This window comes from Chanodichthys erythropterus, chromosome 20, assembly GCF_024489055.1.
Source record: "Chanodichthys erythropterus isolate Z2021 chromosome 20, ASM2448905v1, whole genome shotgun sequence".
In the NCBI taxonomy this organism is placed as follows: Eukaryota; Metazoa; Chordata; class Actinopteri; order Cypriniformes; family Xenocyprididae; genus Chanodichthys; species Chanodichthys erythropterus.
In genome coordinates this window covers 20,262,177-20,287,908 of record NC_090240.1, presented here as the reverse complement: position 1 = coordinate 20,287,908, position 25,732 = coordinate 20,262,177, and the positions used below count along the sequence as shown (strand labels likewise).

At 36.2% G+C, this 25,732-nt stretch overlaps 1 protein-coding gene across 2 annotated transcripts; it reads right to left on the bottom strand.

Annotated features, from left to right (window-relative positions):
- Window positions 1-2,424: 2,424 nt before the first annotated feature.
- On the bottom strand, window positions 2,425-25,732 carry ctnnbip1 (catenin, beta interacting protein 1). 2 transcript variants are annotated; one of them, XM_067371374.1, is made up of 5 exons: window positions 25,638-25,732; window positions 23,513-23,542; window positions 17,222-17,339; window positions 15,471-15,561; window positions 2,425-4,291 (listed from the first exon to the last, which is right to left on the bottom strand). In XM_067371374.1, exons 3-5 carry the CDS (start codon window positions 17,315-17,317, stop codon window positions 4,233-4,235), a joined length of 246 nt encoding a protein of 81 aa, XP_067227475.1. In that variant the 5' UTR covers window positions 17,318-17,339; window positions 23,513-23,542; window positions 25,638-25,732; the 3' UTR covers window positions 2,425-4,232. The 2 variants fall into 2 exon arrangements, with proteins under 2 accessions (XP_067227475.1, XP_067227474.1); XM_067371373.1 differs by lacking the exon at window positions 23,513-23,542 and having other exon boundaries at window positions 25,638-25,730.

The window sequence follows — 25,732 nt, the reverse complement described above, 5'->3', positions numbered from 1 at the left end:
TCTAATTGCATCTGGTTTTTAATTTCCCAACTATTTTGGATTCATTTTAAGCTAGCCATATAGCAATTTTTAAATAAAACTACCCAGCAGGTTGGGCAAACATTTAACCCAACCGCTGGGTCTGTCCATTTTCAACCCAACTTGGGTTGTTTTTAACCCAGCATTTTTTAGAGTGTATATTGGCCAGTGTTTCAGTTTCATTGTCCATCTATACATATATATTTACACAGACAAACACACAGAGTCTAATTACTCAGAATTATTGCAACCCTTGGTATATGTTATCAATATGTAGGACACACGTCCTCTTCCAGTCGGATCTTTGAAAGTGTGGGCCTAGGACATCTTGTTCAGATACATGGCATCATGGATTCTAGCAAATACCATCAGAAAAAAAAATCAAAACCTGACGGCCTAGAAATCTTATAATAGGCCGTGGTTGGATCTTCCATCAGGACAATGATCCAAAACAAACATCAAAAACAACATAAAGATGGGTCACTGAGCACAAAATGAAGCTTCTGCCATGGCTACCCCAGTCCCCTGACCTGAACCCTATAGAAAACTGGAGAGTCAACATGGACTTTTGAAGGATCTGGAGAGATTCTGTATGGTGGAATGGTCTCTGGTCAGGTGTTCTCCAAAATCATCAGGCATTATAGATGAAGCTGTTTTCTTGGCAAAAGGAGGTTGCAAAAAGTATTGAATAAAAGGGCGCTATTAATTGTGGCCAACATGTATTGGAGAAAAACATTTCATAAAGAGATTCACCCCACCCATCTTCAGTTCTTTTATTTAAATAAAAGGTAAGATTTTTTGTGAATTAAAAAAATCGAAATGAAAAAACAATGCAGATTTATTTTCAGTTTTTTTTTTTTTTTCATATTTACCAAGGGTGCCAATAATTCTGACCATGACACACTCACTCTCTCTCTACACAAACACATACTAATGACTAATAGGAACACCCAGAATTATGGCCAATTATATGCCAATTTAAAATAAATTAACTGAATGATAAAATAACCTGATTAACCATTTCAATACTGAAAAGCAATTACCAAACTGAAATATATATATATATATACAGTACAGTCCAAAAGTTTGGAACCACTAAGATTTTTAATGTTTTTGAAAGAAGTTTCGTCTGCTCACCAAGGCTACATTTATTTAATTAAAAATACAGTAAAAAACAGTAATATTGTGAAATATTATTACAATTTAAAATAACTGTTTTCTATTTGAATATATTTGACAAAGTAATTTATTCCTGTGATCAAAGCTGAATTTTCAGCGTCTTCAGTGTCACATGATCCTTCAGAAATCATTCTAATATGCTGATCTGCTGCTCAAGAAACATTTAATGTGTACAATTGTACAAAATATTTGTGTACAATATTTTTTTTCAGGATTATTTGATGAATAGAAAGTTCAAAAGAACAGTGTTTATCTGAAATCTAATCTTTTGTAACATTATAAATGTCTTTACTGCCACTTTGCATTGATTTAATGCATCCTTGCTGAATAAAAGTAGTAATTTCTTTAATTTCTTTTCAAAAAAATAAAAATAAAAATTCTTACTGACCGCAGACTTTTGAACGGTAGTGTATAATGCTACAGAAGCTTTGTATTTCAGATAAATGCTGTTCTTTTGAACTTTCTATTCATCAAGGAATCATGAAAAAAAAAAGTACACAACTGTTTTCAACATTGAAAATAATCATAAATGTTTATTGAGCAGCAAATCAGCATATTAGAATGATTTCTGAAGGATCATGTGACACTGAAGACTGGAGTAATGATGCTGAAAATTCAGCTCTGCATCACAGGAATAAATTACTTTGTCAAATATATTTAAATAGTACAGAGTTATTTTAAATTGTAATAATATTTCACAATATTACTGTTTTTTGCTTTATTTTTAATTAAATAAATGTAGCCTTAGTGAGCAGACAAAACTTCTTTTAAAAACATTAAAAATCTTAGTGGTTCCAAACTTTTGGTCTGTACTGTATATATATATATATATATATATATATATATATATAAAAAAAACATTTTAATTTGAACAGAAACAGTCTTTGTTCCTGTAAAATAATAAGACTAAGTTAGTTTTAAAGAAACTTATCACTTATCAAATTGCATAATAATCTGCATGTGCTTTACATTTTTGCTCATCCATAATCTGTTGTGTGCCTGCTTATGTTTTTCTTATACTGGTATCTTATCAGATCCCAGAGCAGATTCCAGAGACTTTCATAAAGTGAAGCAAAATATGCCCTTATTATGAGATCTTCCTCCAGCTTAGTTCTTATCTCACAGACAGAAGGGTCGAAACACCACAGCCTTTCATACTTTATGACTTCAGAATAATTGCCACTGGAAGCAAAAACATTCAATACAACAGGCAGTTTTCAACTCCTTTAATGGTTCAGTTGGTATAGATTTTGGACGCATTTAAGTCAAGGGACGAGGTTGACGGCCATACGGGGGGAAAAAAAACACCCATTCAATTGAATTTGAAAACAATAAAAAAAAAAAAAAGCAATTCACATTAAATAGTTTAACAGCTCAAGCGAGTAGGGACAACATGCAATGAAGTCAATGAATTAAACAAGAATCCAGAGTGACATTCATATGGATGCAAAGCTGAAAGGCCACAAACCCAACCTGAAACGAGTGCATGTAAGACACGATTGTATGATTCTGATGTTAAGAAACAATGCATAGACAAAACAAGGATTTTACAGTTAAAAGCAACCAGATACACGTTCCTGTCATTGGTGAGATAATGTGGCTGTCGCACGGATAAGTAGCCTTGATGACTGAACACATTCAATCAAATACTTATTGCTGATATTAGCGAGAACTATAAAAGCCATTTCCATAAAAGGACTTACATCCACAGATTAAAAAGGTGTACATTGAGGCTCTCGTGACCATTACAGAGCTACTTGAACATATACACCGTAGATCACAATGCAGGCATGCGTCATTTCAAAACACTAAGACACAATAAGTAAGTTAACAAAACATGAATACGCATTAAATACTGAACATGAAATAATGTTACCAAAAAGGTCAGAGGCCAAAACACAAAATCAAATTGAAAAAGTTTGGTTTGTGGGACGTTTAGAGTCCTCTGTATTAACAAGCTCATATTCATCTTCAACTTCAATTAAAATAACTAAACGTTTTTCACTAGCACCACTGAATCAGACAGACAAATATACGGTGCCGCATGCTCACGTCTGAGCACGGCACATCCCGTTAGGACGCTTAAGGCTGAGATTTCCATTTGACGTGTAAATTTGTGGTTATTAAGGTTTCTAAAGTCATTCGTATTAAAAACATGCGGTTACAAATCAGAATCGAAGTTTAAAAGGGGTTTGTGTTTGTCTACATTTTAAGACATTGAAAAAATAAATAAGGACCTAAGACATTCATTAGATACCTTTAGAAATATTTTACATAAAAACACAGTTGGCACAACTCGTTCACTTTTCTACTTTTTTCTTACGTTCTGTACAAAAAAAAAAAAATCTATGAAATTTCACATTAATCCAAACATCGAAAAAAACAGATCATGAAACATCAGGTCATTCGTGTACATCGTTCTGTGAGTGTGTGCTTGTGTACGGGCCTCGGTATCCTCCACAACGACATGAATGTTATTTGGATGAAATTATGATGCGAACAACTACGAACAATCGAAAACCCTGAAAATAATGAAAACAAACAAACAATCTACCTGCATGATCCTGTAGACAATAGAACTACATACACACACACACACACACACAAAATAAAATTGTCTGTAATAACAACCCATAAGGCGATTTATATTTTTTCGTAGTTTGACCAGACAAATGAAGCTCTTGGTCCATTAAGTCTCTCATGGGAACAAATATAAAACGCCACTTTATGGAAGCATGATTCAAAAAGACAAAAAAAAAAAAAAAAAAAAAAAGAAACTTAAAAAACCCAAATCAAACATTTACCCGCCAGGACTCTTTCTGACTGGTTTGCTGTAAGTCACCAGGTAGTGCGGCCACAGGGCCCGATAGTGTAACAGTTAGTGTGAGGAAGAAGAGGGGAATGGGGAAGAGAAGAGAAGTGGGGCAACTGGCATGCAGCAGAGCCCCGCCCCTCTCCTGTCTCAGGCTCCGCCCTCTCCATCAGTCAACAGTGTTGTGTTGTGTTCAGCTGTAGTGACTTGGCATGGCGAGAGGTCACTGTCTCCTGTCCTCGGTCTCTGATCTTGAGAAGGCCATCACCACGTCCTCAGCTCCTGGGAAAATGACAGAACAATCAAAACCAGTGATACGATTTGCATTGCATCAGACGATAACCGGGTTATCGTTATATATATATATATATATATATATATATATATATATATATATATATATATATATATACACACATATATACACACACCTTTATTTTTTTGTAAATATTTTAAGTAAGCTAAAATTATTATTACGATTAGATTAAATTAAATTAAACTAACTATATAAAAAAACTTCCAGTCAAAAATTAAATACTTATTTGAAAACTATTCATACATAGCACTGCCTACAGCCACTCTGCAGGCTATTATCCTAACAGCTTTATTAGGCAAAGAAAATGTAATCTTCACAACATTGCAAATTACATGAGCTTGTTCAATGGCAGCAAACATCAATGGCTGAAGAATAAACAGGCTGTGTGGTGTGTAAACTCAGACAAAGCCTTAAAAACACTCCAAAAGCAATCTAGGGCTATGTTCAGAATGCTATGGAAGCATGTTGTGCAGTAGACACTCAATACTGCATACTATTTGCTTAAATAGTATGTAAAACATGCACAAAATATGCAACAGAAAACATTTAGACCAGTACAGTGTAGCACAGCTGCTGTTTACTCAATTCTACAAGTTCCACATCTCTGAAATCTGTTATTTTGTGTATTTTTTATAAAAAGTAAAAATTCCCGTAATTCTAATAAAATAAGAAAAAAATATTCACCCCAAAAAAGGTGGGAAAAAATGCAGCTAATTCGTCACACTAGAATTGGATGATCACATCAAGTGCATTTAAAGGGTTAGTTGAAAATTACCCCTTAATTTTACTCATCCTAGGTTTATATATCTTCTTTCAGACAAATACAATTGGAGTTATATTAAATGACGTCCAGGCTCTTCCCAGCTTTATAATGGCAGTGAATAGAAGATGAGATTTTGAAGTCCAAAAAAGTGCATCCATCCATCCATCATAAAAGATATCCACACGGCTCCAGGGGGTAATAAAGGCCTTCTGAAGTGAAGCAATGCGTTTATGTATGAAAAAAAAAATCATATTTATAACTTTAAAAACTAAAATATCTAGTTTCCGACAAATGGCTGTATGCACGGATTACAGTGAAAGAGTGAACTCTGACACGCCGCATGACATAATGACGAACGCGGAAGCGGAGAGGACAGAGCAAAACACCGGTCACGAATTAGAAGTCCAAAACAAGATTTTTTTTTTGAGTTTGTTACCCAGCCCTATTTGTTTCAACAGCAAGAGGCATCTAAGCTCCAACATCGTGTTAGGGGTTACTCTTTTTGGCGACAGGCGTACGGCTGTTTTAGTCTAAGGTTTTAAATATGGATATTTTTCTTACACAAACCTATCGCTTCGCTTCAGAAGGCCTTAATAAACCCCCTGGAGCCTGTGTTTTATGATGGATGGTTGCATTATTTGGGCGTCAAAATCTCATCCTCCATTCACTGCCATTATAAAGCCTGGAAGAGCCAGGATATTATTGAATATAACTACGATTGAATTCATCTGAAAGAAGAAAGTCATATACACCTAGGATGGCTTGAGGGTGAGTAAATCATGGGGTAATTTAAATTTTTGGGTGAACTATCCATTTAAGAATGGGTTCAAGTCCCAGTGAATGTATGAACTGCTGAAAATGTACACCTTGAATGTGATATAAGTGTCTACAAAATCCATCAATTTAAATGTATTTTGGAAAACCGTACCCAGTGTGCTCTGTTGGTTGGTGTAGTGTGGGTCATGTATTCAGTACATACAGAAAGTAGGGTAGGTAAAGTTGGCCAAGGTATCTAAAGTCTGTTGTAAAGATAAGCCTTCTTTTAACAGCACTGACCCCACTGACCTCAAATCAATATTTCACACTGTAGTACTCCAGCTACCCTGATCTCTGCCTTGGAGAACTGTGGGGATGGATGTTCACAGTATATCAGAATGAGTCCATTATGAGAGTCATATTCATAGTGAATACAGAGCAGATACCTATAGACCTCAGTTTGCGTTCACATAAACAGCTTAACATCAAGGTCAAATCAGCATCTGTTTTTGTAGCGTGTGGCATGAGACACACAACACCCACATTACCAACCACTGCTTAGGATTTTCTGTTCCACACTGATAAGAAATGTGGTTAAAAGCCTTTATAAACCAAATCTACTAGTGTCCGTATCTGAAATACAGACTCTGAGAGCAAAGAGACCCGTGTGTGAGCCAAAACAAACACCGCAAGAGATGTCCTCTAAAGACATGAAAATGTCACCGGCGGATTGCGGGAAGTCTGTGGGGCATTTAAAGAAGCGTTTGTGATTTCAGGCAGGTTCGGGCTAAGTCTCAGCAAGGGAAGGCTCTAATCAATTCCAATCCTGAATTAACGATCCCGCCCAGGAATGGAAAACAAACCCCTCTAAACCAGGTAAACAGGATTTGTAGGTCCAGCTGTCCCTAGATGAACACGGATTAATAACAATACCACAAACGTAGTAAATAAACAGCAAAACTTGAGCTCTGGTCAGATTATTTTAGGTCAGGTGGACATCTGAAGGTCAAAGGCAGTAATGCAAATGTAGTCCAACATCATATGCTTGGCAACCCAGTGTCTTAGTTATGGACCTATTTTTTTAAATTCTAAACTGGTTTCAAGGAAAGTAGTGTTTTGACTGACCTAGCTGAAGCTTAATAAGCAGAAAGCAGAATGTCGGCATGTTAATTTCCTTTCCTTTCATGTACAAATCAGACACTCCACTGCCTCAATGTAAAATGACCAGTTTCAGTCTCTAATACTTTAGAATATTCTGTCAAACTGTCAAAAAGCAGAAGAAACGTATTCAACATCAAAGCTGCTGCCCTTTTACCTTAATGAAGGTCTATGTATTTTGGCTATGTTCTTTACTAGGAATTTCCATTAGAGTTTGGCAATAATAGGATATTTTATTCAAACTTAAAAGGGTTAGTTTACCCAAAAATGAAAAGTCATTTATTACCCTCATGTCCCTTATGTCCTTCCACACCTGTAAGACCTTTATTCATCTTCGGAAAACAAATTAAGATATTTTTTGATGAAATCCAAGAGGTAAACAGCAATTTAACCACCACTTTCAAGGTCCAGAAAGGTTAGAGAAAGACAGTCTACATGACCACAGTGGTTCAACCCTAATGTTATGAAGCGACGAGAATACTTCTTGTGCAAGTCATCATACAAAGTCATCATTTTTGTTTTGTTTTTGCACACAAAAAGTGTTCATGTCGCTTCATAACATTAAGGTTGAACCATTGTAGTCACGGCGACTTTAAAGACGTCTTTAGTACCTTTCTGGACCTTGACAGTGGTGGTTAAATGGAGGAGTCATAAACGTCTTGGATTTCATCAAAAATACCTTAATGTGTGTTCTGAGATGAACGAAGGTCTTACAGATGTGGAACGACATGAGGGTGAGCAATTAATGACAGAATTTTCACTTTTGGGTGAACTTACCCTTTAATTACACTGACAAATATGCTAAAAAATACTGCACTGAAAACTAGGCATTATAAGACAACTTCTAAGTAGTGGTTCAACGGAATCGCAAAACTCACGGTTCGGATCATATTACGGTTTTTGAGTCATAGATTTTTTGGATCTGAAAAAAAAAAGAAAAAAAAAAAAAAAAAAAAAGGGGAATGGGAGGTAACTTGGCTTCCTATTTATTATTTAAAGCACACCTTAAGTACTTTGATACCACAGCAAAACTACTAGCCTAACTAATGGCAAGTAAACAGTCAGTAAAAAGTACAAATACACTAATTAAAAGCAAAGATAAATACAATATAACAAAGTTACAAATAAAGTAAGGTCTAACTCATTTTAGGTACAGAAAAGTAATAATTACATGTAAAACAACCTTATGCTCAATGTATAAAATTAATATAGATTAATCTTTGTTAAAGGTATGTTTTGTTATTCGATTAACATTAATGACAGTCAACAGCAGCAGATATTTATAGGATGCCATCAATTGAAGACCTCATGCACGGATCCAATACAATGATACACATCCAATTTCGTTCTCAACTGTTTACGTTCACTTAAGACAACTGTTTAAACCGACTGTGCTTACGAGAATACTTGCCGAGATGGCAATTCAGATAATTCAGGTGTGTGTCCATCCAAATGCACGGAGACGTGAAAGAGGAATCTGTGTGCGCGCGGATTTGCGCACAGATAGTAGCACGCAAGTACCAAACTAAATTCTCCATCACTGTACTCACGCGATTAGACATGCTGCATGCAAGGGTTATATTAGCTGTTTGAACTCTTTTTATGTTGCTTAAGGCAAGCACGAGCTCTTGGGGCATAGAGCATGAGATTTAAAAGGGCCACACACCCTGAATCGGCTCATTTCTAATTATGCCCCAAAATAGGCAGTTAAAAAAATTAATTAAAAAATATCTATGGGGTATTTTGAGCTGAAACTTCACAGACACATTCAGGGGACACCTTAGACTTATATTACATCTTTTAAAAAAAAGTTCTAGGGCACCTTTAATATAAAAAGAGCAATGTTTTGATAGCGTCATAGAATCAGTATTTATACTTTTCAGGGAAATGTATAATAAGCTTAAGTAGGAGAAATAAAAATAAGCTGGAATAGGATAAAAAAAAATAACATCCAAATGTTACTATACTCTGCTGTATAGATAGTAAACATGATGCAAACCAAATAAAACCAAACTGTGATGATGAAAATTAGGCTGATCCTGAGTATTGTGACTACTAAACCATCAACAGCATGTCTTTGATCCTGTATCATCTTTGTTGCATAACGCTTGCGTAACGGCCCGATCATAATGAGAAGGGGTCAAGACAAGGACAGAGCTTTATAATAACTGACAGGCTGCTCTCAAAATCCTCACTGTTAAACTGAGAGTGCATTTAAGCAGAAGGGAGGATGGACAAAAATGTCCCTCTCCATCTTCCGCCTGCCTTCGTTATGATCACGCCACTCCCTGCGACGCACGGCGTGTCACAGGAGCACAAGCCAACGCGCTGCAGACGTCAGAGCCCCCATGGACCGTCGCCTAGCAACAGCTCAGAATCAGATTGCATCACAATCCAGCAGGCACAAAACACCTATGAACAAACAGCAGCTGTCTGCCTCCCCGAATCACTGCCTCTCTCCAATACTGCCCTGTTTAACCTCCAACCACAATCCTGGAGGAATACGCTCACCGTAATCCATAATCATATCACAAAACACCTGTGGTCCATGATACTGAAGTGATAGTGCTTTAATTGCGAAGGTGAAATCTCTGATACGAACAACTTCATTAGACTAAATGTGTAGAACACGCTCTAATTTTATGAACATGGCTTAGTGGCGCAATCAGTGATTTTTACCTCACTAAAAAGTTGTACACAAAAAAAAATGAATAGAATTAAAAAAAAAGATCTCTCAGTAAATGGATGATAATGATGAAAATAAATAAAAGCTGTTTTATGGATGGCTTACCTCTCAATGTAAAAACAAAACAAAACAAAAAAAACCTAAAACTGAAATAAAAACTACATAAACTAAAAGCAGAAAGCTAAAATAAATTAAAAAGTAAACCTAAAAATTATTACTCTAGGGAAGAAAAAAAAAAAAAAAAAAAACACTAAATATGAAACAGGAAAAAATGAATTTAAAAAGTATAATAATCCATTTCTACAATGGAATTAATCACTAACAAATTAAAATTACTATGTGGACCTTTAAATGAAAGTCCCTCAAAGTCACAGTATGATTTGAGTTCCAAATCATACTGTGATGATATGATTTCCAAAATCTTCCCTGTTTAACAGCTATAGTAAGTCTGTCACCTATCAATCATCTTATAATAACAATATAATATTGACACCAGACAGGGCACTCTCTGATTCAAAGATAATGGCATTCAGATCACGGCTGAGAAGCTGAAATAGCAGGTATTGCCAGCCATTTCAGGAAGTGTGGTTAAAAATGGCCAGCAGTGATAGATCATGAGCAGTGAGCGTGTGGGACTGACACACCACCACACATACACCCCTACACCCTTCTGTGTGGATCACGCAAAACACTTTTGCATCTACACAAACTCAAACTAGCCAAAATGTGACTCACGATCCCAGATATTTCTCTAAAGTTTAATTTCCATTTCAGTGCTAAAGATCTCGATGAGGGCATAATCTAAATAGCTAAATAGACTAAATAGCTTTAGTCACACAATATTTTGTACACACACATATTTATATATATATATATATATATATATATATATATATATATATATATATATATATATATATATATATATATATATATATATATATATATATATATTATTACAATACACCCTCAATGTTACATTCTCCCTTCCACATGCCAGTGAAATTTCTTTAAAGCAGGCTCTGTGGCTCATTAATTTGCTTATCGGGGGAAATATACATTTAGACCATTACTACTGCAATTAGAAACGGGTCACAATCTGCTACACCAGAAGAGGATAATGATGTGAACAGCAGGATGGCGACAGGGCTGTTTAATAACATTATTATGCTGTGCTAGTGGACCACTTAAAAACACAGCTGGCAAACAAAAAAAATTTCCAATGAAGAAAAATTGGCAAATTCAGGCTAGGCTTAAAATACCAGAGCCTGAGAGGAAATTAATCATTGTAAACCTTTATATGTTTTGTTAGCCATGTAGCAAATGTAATACATTCAAACCATCATGAAATATATTTATAAGATTAAAAAAATGCCTTGTAGTTTGCACACACTGTAAGAAAATGATGTTTTCTGTGTGTTTTGGGCAATGACTCATTGGTTCAGTGATAAAGGGTCTTAAGAGCGCTCTCTGTGTCACATCAGTCCACTGACAGAGTGCAGTCTGGGATTATACTGTCTGAGGATTATACCAGCAGACACAAGACAAAAGACTGTTGACTCGGCTGCGTGAGTCTAAAAGATGGATAACTAATGCATATCTTTGAACTCTTCTTTAAAAGGGTAGACACTTACACAACAAAGACAATAAAAGCTTATAAAGGGGGACGTAAAAGAGCAGCATCCTTTCAAATGCTGTGAGTGAGTGTGATGTTCTCACACCATCCGTCTGTAATTAACAATCCGGCTTGACTGAAGGTCCTCTAATGAGGCCTGTTCCTCTCCCTCATTCACACACCACCACGAAGCCCTTGTCCACCCCGCTCGACACTCATTCCATCGCCATGGAAACTGCCTACTGTACTCGCTCTGTAGTTCAGTTCCCAAGGCATCTATAAAAGGGGCGGTAGGCTCTCTCACAGCCTCATTGTCGGCTTTCAGCCAATGATGAGGATCGGTCAGAGCCAGGCCTGCAGCTCACACTTATAGTTGTGGGTTTTATATTTAAAAGCCCCCTCCCCCCTAGAAATTGCATGAACAGGACACCAAATGCACATATTTGCCTAATTATTGTATAAATAAAAAGTTGCCTGATCATTTCATCTTAGCTGCATCTATTTCTTCAGGCCTGTTAATGAGTGTGCTTGGCATGGTATGAAGCTTTGAGCTGCCTGAACTCTCAAAGTTCTCCTACGCCCATCATCCTCCCCCAGACACCACCATCCAGTTTCATCCTCTAAACTTCAAGGCCTTAGATTTGATTAAAACTGCATTACAAAATTTAGATATGCGTCTATGGTAATTAGCCAATTAGATGGTCCCAAATGCAAATTTGTTTAATCCGTAGACTAGTAAACAGGGAAAGTGGCAGGTTTGAAGCATCTGAAGAAGTAAACATACCAGATTTGTACACCGTGCTGCATGTGCAAAACTCACAGTATGCGGTGGCTAAGGTGTTCTGGGTAGTCAAAAGAGCCTACACACAAGTATTTATGTTATAGGTGTGGATCCCACCTTCATGGTCAGATAATAAATCAAACCTGTCCAGGTTGGGGAAAATACTGAGATCAACACTGACCGCATTCACAACAGCATGATCATGCCAAAAAAGAAAAAAAAGAAAAAGTTCAACACAGAAGTGTTTATTCACATGTGTGAACAATAGCCATTGAGGAAGTGAAATGGTCAGCCTCAGTGGTCCGAGTGTATAGACAGAGTCTATTCAGTATGTGTTTGTCTGCACACAAACGTGTTACTGTGCCCAACACAAATGAACTCCCATCCTTATACGGTTCTTAAAGGGTTAGTTCACCCAAAAATGAAAATTATGTCATTTATTACTCATGCCGTTCCACACCTGTAAGACCTTTGTTAATCTTTGGAACGCAAAATAAAATATTTTTGTTGAAATCCGATGGCTCCGTGAGGCCTCCATAGGGAGCAATGACATTTCCTCTCTCAAGATCCATTAATGTACTAAAAACATATTTAAATCAGTTCTTGTGAGTACAGTGGTTCAATATTAATATTATAAAGTGATGAGAATATTTTTGGTGCGCCAAAAAAACAAAATAACGACTTATATAGCGATGGCCGATTTCAAAACACTGCTTCAGGAAGCATTGGAGCATTATGAATCAGCATTATGACTCAGCGGTTCGGAGCGCCAAAGTCACATGATTTCAGCAGTTTGGAGGTTTGACACACGATCCGAATCATCATTCGATACACTGATTCATAACGCTCCGAAGCTTCCCTGAAGCAGTGTTTTGAAATCGGCCAAATAAGTCGTTATTTTGTTTTTTTGGCGCACCAAAAATATTCGTCGCTTTATAATATTAATATTGAACCACTGTACTCACAAGAACTGATTTAAATATGTTTTTAGTACCTTTATGGATCTTGACAGAGGAAGTGACATTACTCCCTATGAAGGCCTCACTGAGCCATCGGATTTCAACTAAAATATCTTAATTTGTGTTCCGAAGATGAACGAAGGTCTTACGGGTGTGGAACGGTATGAGGGTGAGTAATAAATGACAGAATTTTCATTTTTGGGTGAACTAACCCTTTAAGTGTACAGACAGCAGAGCAGCCCTATAATTTATCCCAGAAATCTGCAGGCTTACAGATCATTAATACTGTTAAATATAAAGCCATATAGCATCTTTCTTTCTTTTTTGTAAGTATTATGAGAAGCAAATCTGCAAAGCTATACTAGTCACTGGGTGACTCATTTTCCAAGGTGTTGGACGCAAACACAAGCTCCTCTGAGACAGCTGGATACGTAAATAATTCATCCAACTGCGGTATAGTCCCCTGAGATGCGGCACTATTTTGCCTGATGTGAAAGAGGAAGCATTATCGTGTGTAGATCTAAAGTGCCGTCACTTTGCACCAGTAGAACATAGACCCTAATCAGGACAGTGCCATGACAGGTATGAAAGTGAGGCGGTGAGGGATAGACTTTTTGTGCCGTCAATGGCATCTGCTGTATAAAGCTCCTAGATCACTTATAATTTTCCACAGCTCATGCTGTCTAGAATTTTTATGTCTACTGAAATTTCTTGGAAAGATGTTTTTGCAGTGTTTCGTCAGCATCACAATCCAAAAACACATTAAAAGAGATGTTTAAGAGACCCATTGAAGAGATGTATGTCTATCCCTCACAGCCTTGCTTTCTTTCCCGTTAAAGATGGCGCTGCTGTGAATAAGGTCTATTAGCTAAATCCTCAGATAGCCGTGTTGTGATCCTACATTATCCATTTAATTTGAACTAAAATAAGTGACTACTACTAACCACATTCCAATTCACCTCAGCATACCTCTAGCATTTTTAGCACATGCTTTATTTAAGGGTTCACACAGATCTTATGCCAAAGAATGAGATGTCAGTTTCTCCTAACAGAAACTGACTAATCTTGACGCAGCTCTCCTAACATATTCCTAATGGCCCTTGTCTGTGCATTAAACAAAGGTTATTCTTCATTGTGTGTTGTTCATTAAGTGCATTCTCCCTTTCATCTCTGCCTCATTAGACTGCATTTGACAGACAGAGATCGCTTTCATCTTAGGGCTGCCGTTTCCATTTCTTATTCTAGAAACATCACATCTCAACATCTTAAAACCACTCATCAAAATGTTGGCTCATCAACGACGGAAGATTTTAAAATGTTGGAGCTAACACACACAAAGATCTGCTCAAAAAGGATTTTGAGCAAGAAAAATCCCAGATGTACAACACGCATCTATTTCCATCTTTCTTGGGCTACTGCATTATTTATAAAGATCCTTCCAAAAAGAGCACTTTACAACCAGCCTTATATGCATATTTAATGAAAACAAAATGTGTGTTCCACTCTTTTATGCACCACGTTAATGTAATTTACAACATTAACATTTTTCCCCTGTCAAAAACACATCACATTTCACAGAACATGTGAACTCTATGACAAGGTGCTCCAGTTAATGTATCTTAGTAAGACTGAGCATTACAGTGTCATCTCACTACAGCATATGATGCAACTAAGTGATCTTATTTCACTCTAGACCTATAGAACTGATCATCTGAGTTAAAAACAGGAAAATACCCTACAATATATGTAGCATTCAAACTGCCTACTTGAAATATTTATGTTGTGATAGCACCCCCTTGTGGAATAAGCTATAGCACAACATTGTTGTGTGTGTGTATGTGTGTGAGTGTTTTTGTAACATATCAGGACACAAATGTGTATAATGAAATGGGTATGACAAGTATTACAAGTAGAGGGGGGCTTATGAGGACATTACCCCATGTACCAATTTTACAAAAGGCTTATAAATAAACCAGAATGAGTTTTTTTTGAGAAAGTAAAAATGTACACAGTTTTCTATGATGGGTAGGTTTAGCTGTAGGGGGAAAGAAAATACGGTTTGTACAATATAAAAATCATTACGCCTATGTAATGTTCCCACAATTCACAAAAACAAGCCTGTGTCTATGTGTTTGTCTATATTATATGATATTATATTATATTATATATGTGTATATATCAAAATAACAGATAGATCGGTTAAATCTAAAGTATGCATGATTTTAACTCGAGTCACCTTACATTTATGTCACATTTATGACGTTTTAACGACACCATTTTAAATGATGAACTAAACAATCAGGAAAGACAATAATTCTTCTAATCCTTCAATGGCTACCTCAGTAAATAATAGTGTTTGTGGTAAAGGGTGGAGGTGTGATGTCATCCATTTGGTCTGCAGTGTTCAGGCTGTAAATGTTGACTTACCCTGGTCAATAGGGTGTTGTGGCAACTGACTCATCTGGCTATGCACCACGCCTGCATAATTCCGCAGAAAAGCTTCCTCGTTTGGTGTCAGCTGTAAGGGTGGAGACAAAAATAAATAAATTCACATATGGCAATGAAAACCCATGCCAGCGTCCGGTTAAGAACTACTCAGAGGTTTTAAAATGACACTAAACTGTCATACGCTAAATCAGTTTAAAAGGAACAAAATGATCACCAGATTAAAGACAATGGCTGGTTTCTGTATTTTAAAGAAAACAAATATCCAAACAAGAATCAGCTTATTTTGCATTATTAATCAATCAGTGTATGTTATTCTAAAAAAAGTTCTAATAGTCAATCTGCAGTTGGGGGAAAAATAATATTAACCAATAACATATTTGTTAATGATGTTATGTAATCAGTGCTGAGTAGTAACTGATTACATGTAATCTAGATTTCCAAAAATTAAGTACTTGTAATTAAATTATATTACATTTTAAAATACTCATAATCAAACTAGAGTTACTTTTCTATTGATTACATGATTACATGTTATTCTCACAATGGAAGTAAAATATTCATAATCTATTTATTCTACTTCTTTGCTATATTTTAAATGTTCCTTTCTATAAATCTACTGCTTACAAATGTTTAGAAGATCTTCCAGGTTTGTCGAATTGCAAACACAGATCAGCCACTGGTCATGTGCCTATAGTATCACTGAAAGCTGATTCACTGCATTTACAGAAATCATTTCACTTTTAAGAAGTGTTTTCTCAACATTGCATATTTAATCAGCTCCTGACAAACACATAAATTATTATTTGAATTAGGAAGCCTCTGAAAGGCTTTTGTCTTTCAAACACATTAAAATCTGCATTTTTTTTGTCAGCTCTTTGCCCTAATATATTTTCTTAAAGCCCTTAGACTTTAAGTTAATAAGTTAGGTCAATAATAAAATTAAGATGGTAATAAATAAAAAATAAAAAGTTCACGGTTCTCTGATGTCTGTTAATGAACGAATATTTTTAAATATTTTTAGTAAATGTTTTATTTTGGTTGTTTTTATTTTAAAATTATTTATTGATTATATTTATTATTTAATAATTCTGATTTTATTACTTAAAAGCTTTTCATAAAACTCAAACCTCAGTCTGTGAGACCTTGACATAATGTAATATATAATGCACTTCATGTTGTTGATAAAGAGTGGAATATATTTTCTTTTTGTGTTTTTATATCAATATGGTACAAGATTATTCAAATCAATGTGATGAACGAGTTAGGTCAAAAGTAATCTAAAAAGTAATTTAAAAAAAAAAAAAAGTAGTCAGAATACATTACCTAAAATGAGATTACACCATTTTTTAAATTAACATATGATAAAAACTTTAAAAGCTTTTCATGCAAAATCTTACTAAATAAGTCCTTAAACGAACTAACTTCATAAAAGAGCTTTCTACTTGCATTAAAACTGGGACAATCCAATAGAACTTGTTTACCAGAAAGGGGAGTCTTGCAGAACATGCATAGAGTCGGGTAATTTGGAATCAGTAACTACAATTTGTAATTATCTACCCAGCTCTGAATGTAATCCTCACAGATACAATCATGATCTGCTGCTCTCATTTTCTCACAGAACATAGTTTCACTCAGAAATGTCACATTACTTATGTTAAAAGCAAATGTCATTTCATGTCGTCTTTAAAGCACATCAGAAAATGTCTTATTCTCACTGATCTGACACTTACATTTGATCCCATTTTCTTGAGCATGAGCAGCACCCGCACCTTCTGCTGGATGTACATCTCCTCAGGAGACTTGCCAGGGGCTTCCTCTCGGTTCATCCCCCCTGCTCCTGACGCACTGCTGAGAAACCGCACACAGAGCAAGAGAGTAGTCAATTATTCATCTCTCAAATTTTATTTCAGAACTCGTGAGTTGAATACATTCCTACAAAACATATGATGCATGAGGGCCTAAAAATGTGAATTAGACCTGAACTGAACTGAAATGAACATTTCTGTAACATTTATTTAAATTAAACAATAAGTTATAGAGAAGAAAAACCATTAGGCCTACTACCTGTATAAACTAGTAGCATACATATTTAAAAATAAAAATACACAAAAATAAATAAAAAAAAAAATCAAACCCATCATAACCTTTGCAGAAAGCAGAAAGCTTCTAATTAAGGAGAATGACAGTGTCTGAAGTCTGAACACACTTCAGATCATGGAGCAGGTTGACAGCATCATAAATGGCCCTCATGCATATTTAATGGAAGATCTAACAGTGCTCCCAGCTTTCCCTCATCTTGCTCACTTCCTAATGACCTATTTTCAAACTTACACTCAGTGTGAAACAATTTTAAGGACCTTGAGGAGAAAAAAAAAAGAAAAGAGAAAGAACATAATCACAGAAGAAAGCCACACGCTTATGCACAACACAGTGAATTTGCAAAATGATGTGATGCCTCAAATGTTATTTTCCAGAAACAGCATTGCAACAGAATAAACAAAGAGACAGTCTGTGGTCATACCATCTAATCCATAATCAATGCGATAATGCATCTCACACCAATGTCATGTGGGAGAAAGAAAAGAAAAGAAAAAAAAAATAATCACAGACTGGCACTCACAATAAAGCAAAATGAATGACATTATGGGGGTTTTGTGAATCTGTCAGATTGAATCCTTTGGCGACATCCAGCCTGTGATGTCTCGCACCCTCTTATCTGCACAAAGAGCCTCTAATACATGTTGACAACTTGTTTGATGTGGGGTTAGCCTATATTTAATCGAAAAGCTGGCTCCAACCCTCCATTGCACGATGGATACATTTGTCTAGCCTTGACTTTAAGAATGACAGTACCCATGGCCAATCTGGTATGTTAACCGCTTAAATTTCTGAAGGCAGTTAAATGTAAGTGGTATAGAAACGGGTGACACTGGCAAAATAACTAACCCAGATTTCCTCTACAGTCACAGACTCATCAGTCACCAAAGGGCCGTGCCATCAAAAGGGCTTCATATTCAATAAAGCATGCACTTTATTCTGCTGCGTCTCGCTGACAGCCGTGGGGGGATGAGGAGTGCTCGCAGATGAAAGACACGAGAGGGACCGGAGCATCAGCTCGGCAGCTCTGTGACACCAGGCACACCTTCAGGGGGGAGACGGTTCGCTCTCCCTCTCTCGCTTTTGATCATGACTGTCCTTCCTGCTGGAGATGAGACAGGCCAGACAGCAGGCAGACTCACTGCAGCTCAACTCTGCCACAAACACCCAAAAAAAAAGCCTGTGCATAACACCATTACTTTATCATTCCAAGACTGTGAGTATGAAACTCTAAAAAAATGCCACATAATCTTTAATGGCTTTAGATCTGTAGCACACCTCAGCTCTGGAGCAGGTGTTTTGTTTGAGCAAGTCTGCAGATTACACAAAATATGTGGATGACAGACTGTAAAAACTGAGAAAATCATTACCAAAAATCATTTGATAATCAAGCCATGCCACACACAAGATGATTTTTATATAACGGTACATTTAGGAAAAACTAATCTGGAAAAGAAGAGGTTATGGATGCACAACATTGGAAATCGGACCATAGAACTCTCTCTCCACAGATCAATTAAACAACAAAACTTTTTTCAAACTTTTTTTTTTCACCTTCAAAGCCCTCCATGGTTTGGCTCCAGAGTACATATATGGTTTTGACTCCCCAAGATCGCTCAGGTCGAACTCACAGATTGTGCTTACGATACCAAGTACACGTCTTACTCTTAAAAATAAAGGTTCTCTATTGGCATCGAAGGTTCCATGAAGAACCTTTAACATCCATGGAACCTTTCCATTGGACAAAAGGTTCTTTATAGTGGAAAAAGTTTAGATTATAAAAATGTTCTTCACACTGGTGAACCATTAAAGGATTAGTCCACTTTTAAATAAACTTTTCCTGATAATTTACTCACCCCCATGTCATCCAAGATGTCCATGTCTTTCTTTCTTCAGTCGAAAAGAAATGAAGGTTTTTGATGAAAACATTCCAGGATTATTCTCCTTATAGTGGACTTCAATGGGCACCAAACAGTTGAAGGTCAAAATTTGTTTCACTGCAGCTTCAAATTGTTCTACATGATCACAGATGAGAAATAAGGGTCTTATCTAGTGAAACCATTGCTTATTTTCTGAAAAAAATTTAAAATTAAAAAAAAAAGTTTTAACCAGAAATGCTCATCTTGAACTAGCTTTCTTCTTCTTCTTTATTAGAATTCCAGCAGTGTAGACACTGCTAAGTGTATTACTGCCCTCCGCAGGTCAAAGTTTGAACTAATTGTTATATACTATTGAACTAGCATATTGCATTTAAAAATTAGTTCAAACCTGTGGAAGGCAGTAATACACACTGCCAGAATTCTAATAGAGGAGAAGAAGAAGAAGAAGAGAGCTAGTTCAAGATGAGCATTTATGGCTAAAATTTTTCAATTTTTTTCAGAAAATGAGCAATGGTTTCACTAGATAAGACCCTTATTTCTCATCTGGGAATGTGTTGAACAATTTGAAGCTGAGTGAAACTAATTTTGACCTTCAACTGTTTGGTGCCCATTGAAGTCCACTATAAGGAGAATAATCCTGGAATGTTTTCATCAAAAACCTTAATTTCTTTTTGACTGAAGAAAGAAAGACATGGACATTTTGGATGACATGGGGGTGAGTAAATTATCAGGAAAAGTTTATTTAAAAGTGGACTAATCCTTTAAGTAAAAGGTTATTTGGGAAACCAATAATGGTTCTTCTATGGCATCACTTCAAAAACCCTCTTTTGGAACCTTTATTTTTTTTAGACTATGGAATGATCTTCCTTTTTCTGTGCATTCTTCAACTTCTGTACAGATGTTCAAATCACGTCTTAAGACCTATTTGTACTCACTGGCATTTCAAGAGTAGTTTTGTATGCATTATTCACTTATTTATTATTATTATTATCATTATTAATGTCTTTTTTAAATTTTATTTTTGTGTATGAAATGTTCTGTTCAAATGTTATTTTCTTGTACAGCACTTTATGCTTTTACAGTTTTTAAAGTGCTGATTGATTGATTGATTGGAAATCTGACTAAATACATACTTGTTCTCTCAGTTGCTTTAAAAAAATAATATTGTTGCTTAAAAATAAAACATCTTTTCATGTTAAATATGTCTGTTTTTATTATTCTTATTACATTTGATTAAACATATCTATCTATCTATCTATCTATCTATCTATCTATCTATCTATCTATCTATCTATCTATCTATCTATCCATCTATCTATCTATCTATCCATCCATCCATCCATCCATCCATCCATCCATCTATCCATCCATCTATCCATCTATCCATCCATCTATCCATCTATCCATCCATCTATCCATCCATCCATCCATCCATCCATCTATCCATCCATCTATCCATCATCTATCCATCCATCTATCCATCATCTATCCATCTATCTATCTATCCATCATCTATCTATCTATCTATCTATCCATCCATCCATCCATCCATCTATCTATCTATCTATCTATCTATCTATCTATCTATCTATCTATCTATCTATCTATCTATCTATCTATCTATCTATCTATCATCTATCTATCTATCTATCTATCTATCTATCTATCTATCTATCTATCTATCATTTAATCATTTATAATTTAACATAATATCAGCATCAAAGCCTATAATCTTGGCAAACTTGAGTAATACTGTAATAATGTATTAAATACTTATATAACAACATTTAATATACAATAAACATTTAATAAACTTATAAAATATAAATAATAAATTAAATAAAACATAAATAGAAATATTTGATTATCCATCAGCATTTTTATCACAATAATCACAAAGCACAATTTGGGAAACTCTGCTTTAAGTTAAATCAGACATCACCATATAATGTACAGGTACAGCAGAGTTTAGCACTTTTAACCTGGTTAAAAAAAAAAAAAAACCTATAGGATTTAAATTAGAATAAATATGGGAATCATGTAGGAAATTCTATAGGATATCCCTAGAGGACATAATTAACTACAATCAGTAATTTAAAAAAGAAAATTGTACACTCATCTCTCCATATTCCACACACACTCTGTAACAAGCTACAACTTAAATCTATTTTTTTTTCCATAAAGAATCCAACCAAAAACATGTATCTAATCAGTTTTATAGCCACCAGATGTCATTTTAGACTTTGCCTGATTTCACAGTGGAAGATGTCAAATCATGTGACGATGGGTCTTTTGGGCAGACAGCTAAATATAGAACACCTATCCTCTGGTTCAGTCATGACCCAGGCTGCACTGAGGCTCAAGTTAGTGGCATTTGGTTTCCCACAGTTTAATTGGGCCTTAAGTCAAATCAAAACAATAGAGTGCTTGTTTTAAAAGCAGACAAAGCCAAAGTGATTTAGTCTTGTTTGGTCACTGGTGCAAGCTGATAACATCGAGTCAAAGCAACGATACTGCAAAAGATCTGTTCATCAGTGACTCCTGCCACTATCCATGTAGGGAAGGTGCAGAAGCTCTGGAAGGAGATCCACAATCCAGATAGCAGTTCTATTTATAGAATCATCAAGTCATTTGAATCCTCACAAACTGCTTGCAGAGAAAGATTCCTCAATTGTTTGAACATGTGACAGAAATCATGCATCAGTAATTCATTCGGAAACATCAAGAAACATCTTTTGCATAAGGTCATATATGAAATATCTGAATATGCACAATTCCCTACTGTATAGTATGCAAAAAGCATTATGCCAAACATCACTGAAGATGCTTGTGTTGAAATGGGAGCAATTCCCTGCAGCTGTGTTCCAACATCTAGTGGAAAGCCTTCCCAGAAGAGTGGAAGATAGGCAGCACCAACTCTTTTACGAATGCACATCCTTTACAAACATCATACCATAGAAATTATGGTATGATGTTTGGGTCTACATGCTTTTAGCCTTAAAGCAATCAAAAGCCTTCTGTTGACCAGACCTAATTCAGCTCATCAAAAAAAGATGCCCTCAAAAATCTCATGACTTGCTTCAAACTGGATTTTTTTTTAAAAAAGACTGATGTATTTGCAGCCAGAATGTTAACAGTTAGCCAATCACCATCTAAAACACAACTGGCACAAACGGTTTTCCGTATTATACAGATCCCAGGTCACAGAGGGTTTTTCTATGGATCTTACACAACCTTTGCCTGTCAGTAAAAACAGGCAATGTTGTCTTGAAGAATTGTTGGATGGGACCAACTGCCAAGCCCCAAAATTAATTGAACTTCTGTCAGCGAACAAGTCATCCTGACCAGCAACATTTTTTCAGTTTTGTTTGCGATAATTGTGAAGCAACAGAGTAAGATCTGTTTTATGGCTCTCAACCACCAACCCTTGACTCAACGTAAATCCATCTACATGACCAAAAACTAACCCATCAGCATCCAGTAAATCAGATTATAATTACAACCAGACCTGTCCTGAGTGACCTTATTCCCCCTTCTCTCCCTTGACTTTCCAATCTACTTTAAATAGAATAAAACAAAAAACAGATAGAGGTGATTTTGGCAGAAAATATGGTGTAATAATTACAATGTTTTGCCAATATAACACCAAAAAACAGACTTTAATTCTTTATTTTAAGTCTTGCTTGAGTTGTATTTGTGTCATGTTTGCCAGCAGATATGATGGGAAACTATCCGTACAGATTTACAGTGGGGAAACAATAGCTACAGTATTTGACCACAATAGAGATGAGGCAGCCAGATGACTGATAACTAGGTCATGACTTGTTAGCAATGCATGACCCAGCAATGCAATGCCTGAATATTCTGATTATTAATTTCACTATTACACTTCCTTGCATGATTTTGGCTAACAATAAAATTCTAAACAGAACATTCTATATTTCAGCTTAGTACACATACAGTTTAAGTCAAAAATTAAACCTTTATTTAATTCGCATTAAAGATATGGTTCACCAAAAAAAGAAAATTCTGTCATTTACTCACCCTCAAGTTGTTCCAAAACTGTATGAATTTCTGTATGAACACAAAAGAAGATATTTTGAAGAATATGGGTAACCAAACAGTTGATGGGCCCCATTGACTTCCATAGAATGGAGGGGGGAAAAAAATACTATGGAAGTCAATGGGGGCCATCATATGTTGTGTTCAGCAGAAGAAAGAAATGCATACAGGTTTGGAACAACTTGAGAGTGAGTAAACAATGAAAGAATTTTCATCTTGGGGTGAACTAACCCTTTAAGTAAATCAGAATTAACTTTTTATGACAAGGTTTGAAGTGGTTCAAACATTACTGAAGCTTTCTAGGCTTATTTTGTCAATGCATCATCTCAGTATTCAAATCCGTCTAGTATAAGTATTTCACAAGATGGTTGTTATGCACCAGAGCGCTTGTCATGAATCACAATACAAAATCCACTGCAGTGGGAAGCTCCCTTTGGGAGCTCTGCCGCACAGACTGTCGGAAATATACAGCTACGTGAAATGACAAGACAATTCTCTCCCTAATATGATTTTAGGAAAACTTTGACTAAATGGGCTCAAACACTATATTTCTATATATAAAGTCAGGCCTGTCCTTATAAAATATGGCTAATTTGTCTGGGATTGAAGATTTAAACCAGGGAGAAGCACTCATAACTGCAATTCATATATACTTCTATAAAATGTTGGTTATAAAATGTCCAAAAAGGACTGAGACTGTTAATAGGTAGACGACAGTAGTCGTCTTCAAAGTCAAAGAAAGTTGATAAATGAAAACTTAAGAGAGCCAAGAAGGATTTTGCTAATTGCAACAGAAAGAAGCCACATTTGCAGCCAACGAGGCTGATTTAAGCCTGGATTCCGGCCTTGATCATGTAGGAGCAGGCCTGTAAGGCATAAACTCAGCCTGTGTTGTGTCTGACGGACAGAAAAGAGAGGGGGTAGGGGGATGCCAAGCGACACCGGGGGGCTGGGCTCCCCAACAACAACAAAAAAAAGTGTGTTGAAGCTTGGCTTGGCAGGAGGTCTGAGTCCATGCCTAAGCTTGTAGCTCAAAGGCAGCTGATGATCTCCCTTCGGGACGCAGAGGTTGAACGGTCCATGAGCCGCACCTGCCCCCCTGCCATAGAGGAGGGGAACCATCTCTCTCGAATTCAAAGAGCCAGAATCCCTCAGGAGAATGTGAAGACTGAAGAAAAACAGTTTCACTTCCAAGTTCACAAGTAGCTGGCCCTGCCCTGCCCTGTCCCGTCAGCTCTCGAAGCCTGGCGTAGTTCAAGTGCCCACTAAAGGCAGACTGCCAGTTTCATAGCCGAATGTGAGCCACACTGCAGCTGACAGATGTATTCTGTATTCACAATGAGTTTAGGGTGTGGAGAGACTAAAAATAGACTATCATTGCCACTAAGACATGATAATGTGGCACTAGTGACTGAGATTCTTTCTGAACTGAGAGTCTAAGATGATCAAATAAACCTATAAATATTAAACAGATGCAAGCAAACACAAGAACTCAGCAAACAAGTGTTGCATTTTTTTTTTTTTCATTAAAAACATTAAATCAAGGATATAAACCTGCAATCACAATAGCCATTCAAACATATCTGTGCATTCACAGCAGCAGATTCATCTGCTGAAAGAGGGTTAAAAGCAATTTATGTAAACAGTACAACGTGTATAGATAATAAACGACGTCATTAATATGCAAATGAGATTACAATTTGATTTTAAGCGTACGAAGTATCCGTCTAACACTGGAGAACTACAGGAGACAGTTAGCGGACTGGAATCACTCCAGTCCTCTTCTCTCTTCCTGTGGCAAAACGCGCGCACATCTCTTTCATATATCTTTAAAATGAAGAATATCATTCAAACAGACTCTCTTTTATCTATGACTATGGTGTTTAAAGGAGAAAAGTTAGTGTGCGTAAGATACAGGGTGTGTTTTAATAGGCGAACCGGACAGTGGGGCTGTAACAAAGCCCTGAATGAAGTTCCCACAATTCCCATTCACATACACACACATTAGCTCGCTAGCAACAGAAAACAGTAAAACCGCTTCAATTCGCGCCTCGTTTTGGGGAGTAATTTTTTCAGACACTCAAACACCTCCGCTTTGATGGCTTACCTCTCCTGGTCCAGGATTCTGTCGTTTTTGTTGTATTTGAGAGCTGTGTTGTGTATAAGGAGGCGTCCTGTTCCGGGGTCACATCCCGACAGTCG

What these genes read in the sequence shown, in the direction of transcription:
- ctnnbip1 (XM_067371374.1), bottom strand. Translation starts at nt 17,317, where the DNA reads ATGAACCGAGAGGAAGCCCCTGGCAAGTCTCCTGAGGAGATGTACATC. An exon ending in TCAAGAAAATGGGATCAAAT is followed by an intron (nt 15,562 to 17,221) that starts GTAAGTGTCAGA and finishes CCACCCTTACAG; the next exon opens with CTGACACCAAACGAGGAAGC. An exon ending in ACAACACCCTATTGACCAGG is followed by an intron (nt 4,292 to 15,470) that starts GTAAGTCAACAT and finishes TCATTTTCCCAG; the next exon opens with GAGCTGAGGACGTGGTGATG.